General features: G+C 50.0%; 1 protein-coding gene across 1 annotated transcript; it reads right to left on the reverse strand.

The window, feature by feature from the left end:
- Positions 1-1514: 1514 nt before the first annotated feature.
- Positions 1515-3604, reverse strand: LOC129766405 (uncharacterized). The gene is made up of 2 exons (XM_055766931.1): positions 2839-3604; positions 1515-2776 (listed from the first exon to the last, which is right to left on the reverse strand). Exons 1-2 carry the CDS (start codon positions 3602-3604, stop codon positions 1515-1517), a joined length of 2028 nt encoding a protein of 675 aa, XP_055622906.1.
- Positions 3605-3918: the final 314 nt, after the last annotated feature.

Raw genomic sequence — 3918 nt, forward strand, 5'->3', positions numbered from 1 at the left:
GCCATCGCTCCCTTTTAACGCTGATTCGTTCGTCTCGTTGGACTCGCCCCTCTGGCTGAGTCTGCCGATTTGTCTCTATCCTGTGAGTGTGTACCGCTAGAGTATAAAACACGCGGACCCCAAAAAATATCTTATTTTCTTTCAAACCGTATACCCGTGTGGTTGTACGTCATCGGCATCGTGGACGTAACAAAGGAGGACAAGTTAAGGGAAAGGCAAAGTCTCACTCAAACCGTGCAGGTCTCCAGTTCCCTGTTGATCGCATTCACTGATTGCTCCGCAAGGGTAACTAGGCCGAACGGATTGGTGCCGGAGCACCAGTATACCTAACAGCGATTATAGAGTTTCGGCCGTCGGAGTGCTCGAGTTGGCTTGCAAAGCTGCTCACGACAATCAGAAAACCCGCATCAAGAACAGAGCAACTTCGGTTCGGCGCTCATCAAGGCAACAATTAGTTTCAGTGAGTGGCAAAGTGTTTCTCCGGAACGTCGCATTAAATGTAATTTACTGAACAACATGTCACAAGCTGGATGGGAAGAAATTTTCCAACTGTGAAAGCTGTGGCGAGTGGCAAACGCAATAGCTAAACAGGAAGGTTTAACCGAACAAGATGGGAATATCGAGTGATAACAAAAACAGGTTCTTTTCAGAACCATCAACATATTCATAAAGAGTAAACAGTAAACTAATCCATTTTTCAGGTAGATAGGTAGGTATTCACGTAGGAGAAGAAAATAAAACAATATATTTAAAATATATATTTAACAAAAGCTGTCCCCTTTGTATAGTCCTACGTCACTCCGGTTATGTCCCCGACATTACCCACCCGTCTTTTTTAGCCTGCAAGTGAATCCAACGAGCGAACAAATCGTAATGAATGTATTTTTTTGCTATCGCTCCCTTTTAACGCTCATTCGTTTGTCTCGTTGGACTCGCCCCTCTGGCTGAGTCTGCCGATTTGTCTCTATCCTGTGAGTGTGTACCGCTAGAGTATAAAACACGCGGACCACAAAAAAAAATATTATTTTCTTTCAAACCGTAAACCCGTGTGGTTTTACGGCATCGGCATCGTGGACGTAACAAAGGAGGACAAGTTAAGGAAAAGGCAAAGTCTCACTCGAACCGTACAGGTCTCCAGTTCCCTGTTGGTCGCATTCACTGATTGCTCCGCAAGGGTAACTAGGCCGAACGGATTGGTGCGTGAGAGCAGCCAAATCATTCGGGTCGTCGGACAGCGGCAGCAGCGGTCTGGAATTCATCGCAGCTTCAATTTGGCAGAGAACGGTGCACATTTCCTCATACGATAGACGTATTGATCCTAATTGACGCAATAAATGTTTCTTTGCCACCTTTACGGCCGCTTCCCACAGGCCTCCGAAGTGGGGGGCCTTGGGCGGTGTGAAGTGCCAAGTTATGCCCTCTTCGGCACATATAACTGCTAGTTTCTCTCTCTCATGTTGATTCAGAAGCATGAAAAACAATTCAGCGAGATCTCTTTTTGCATCTTCGAAATTCTAGCCGTTATCAGAATGCAGGTGCGTGGGTGTTCCATGATGGGAAATGAATCGGCGTAGTGCGGCGAGGAATCCTTTGGTCGAAAGATCGCCGACTAGCTCAAGGTGGACAGCTTTTGTCACGAAGCAGACGAACAGGCACAGGTAAGCTTTTGCAGGTGCGGCTTTCTTATGGACCGGCTTCATGTAGAGCGGTCCGGCGTAGTCGACACCCGTGACGGAAAATGAGCGACTCGGTGTGACTCGCGAGGCAGGTAGCTGGCCGATTTGTTGCTGGTAGGGTTGCGGGTTTTGACGAACGCAACGGAAGCAGTTACGTGTAGTGGAACGAACTAGTTGACGGCCGTGTAACGGCCAGAATTCTTCGCGGATGATGCTTAGCAGAAGACGCCCGCCGCCGTGAAGAAGCTTAAGGTGATAGTGCTCAGCGATTAATTTAGGGAAAGGATGATTGCTTGGGAGGAGGGCAGGATGCTTTGATTGGTAGGGCAACTGCGAAAGGTTCAACCGACCACCGACTCTCATTACACCCTCTGGATCAATGAAGGGATTCATTTGGCGAATGTGGGAGCGTTTTGGCAAGAGTTTTCCTGCTTTCAAGTCCTTCATTTCCTCTCGGAAGGCATCCCTCTGGGCTAGGCGAAGCAGCAGCGTTTTGGCTTGGGTAAGATATTCGCCGGTAAGTATTTGCGACACAGGTTCTGTAGTGGGGATTGATTGGGTTCTAGCTTTGATACGTGCATTGTTGATGAAGCGTAAGCAAATGGCAGTGCAGTTCAACAGGCGTCTGTACGAACTCCAACGGAGGAACAAGAAGTTACACGTTGATGGTGTTTGAACGATGGCGACTAATTGTTTAATCTCCAAAACCTCGCCGGCGACTTCTGACGGCTTCGAAATTGGCCAGTGATCAGATGAGCTCGACAACCATGCAGGTCCACGCTTCCACAGGTCGCTACAAATGAAATCTTCGACCGAGAGACCAAGGGACACCAGATCAGCGGGATTCTCAACTCCAGAAATGTGATTCCACCGGCATCCATGCGTGTAGTGTTGCACTTCGGACACGCGGTTAGCGACGAAAGTTTTCCATACGTTGGGTGGAGACTGGAGCCACTGCAGAGTTACGGATGAGTCTGACCAGAAGTATGCTGCGGAAATGCTGACGTCGATGGCTTGCTTGATGCGGTGGTACAGATGTGCTGCGAGAACGGCTGCACTAAGCGTGCGATGGATAGGCGTTGGAGCGGTGCGACCCTGGACTTCGAGGCAAGCAGAATTATTTTCACTTCTCCCTGGTCGTTTTTGCAACGAGCGTACGTACACGCTCCGTAAGCGTCTTGAGAGGCATCCGCGAAAGTGTGCAGCTCCACGCGCGAATCTGGTAGGAATGCGCAGCGTTCAACTCGGTAGGACGAGATAAGTGGAAGCTCACTGCTGAAACTCTCCCACTTCCTACGCACGGTATCTGGGACCGGATCGTCCCAGTCGCAGGAAAGCAGCCACAACTCCTGCATGAGGATTTTAGCGCGTACAACCACAGGTGCTATCAACCCAAGAGGATCGAATAGCTTAGCGATGTCAGAGAGTATCGTACGTTTCGCATCTCGTGGTTGCACCGTTGAATCGAAGCGAAGAAAATCGTTCTCTGGCTCCCAGCCGATTCCCAGTGCCTTGGTTGTTTCGTTGGGAGTGAAGCTCAATGTTGATTGAGTCCCGATATGGTCTTCGTCCAGGCCTTGAAGAAATTTGAAACGGTTAGACGTCCACTTGCGCAGTTCGAGTCCACCCTTTTGCATTAGATCCGACAGCTCTTCTCGGAGTCGGATTGCCTCATCTGTGGAGCTGGCCCCACCGATGAAATCGTCGATGTAGAAATTCTTCCTTAATGCTAGACCAGCGAGAGAGTAGGCGTCGCCTTCATCAGCGGCCAATTGCTGAAGAGCGCGAGTCGCCAGGAATGACGATGGAGTAAGTCCGTATGTCACGGTCAGTAGCTCGTAGGTTTGGACAGGTGTGTCCGTAGAAAAACGGCACAGGATGCGTTGCAGGGGAGTATCGTCAGGGTGTACCAGGACCTGCCTATACATCTTCGCGATGTCTCCGACGAGGGCAACCTGGTAGGTACGAAACCGTAAAACAATGGATAGCAAGTCGTCTTGAACGACCGGTCCCACACAGAGCGCTTCATTGAGGGAGTAACCAGTGGACGTTTTAGCAGAGCCGTCGAAGACCACCCGAAGTTTCGTCGTCGTGCTTGACTCCTTCAGAACCGTGGTAAATAATAAGCAGCGCGGTTAACTTTGCTGCCCGGCTCTACCAGCCGCATATGGCCGAGGGACAGGTACTCCTGTAGGAACTTGTGATACTCCTCCTTGAGCGTTGAGTTCCTTTCCAGCGCTGG

This window comes from Toxorhynchites rutilus, chromosome 2 (assembly GCF_029784135.1).
Source record: "Toxorhynchites rutilus septentrionalis strain SRP chromosome 2, ASM2978413v1, whole genome shotgun sequence".
Lineage (NCBI taxonomy): Eukaryota > Metazoa > Arthropoda > Insecta > Diptera > Culicidae > Toxorhynchites > Toxorhynchites rutilus.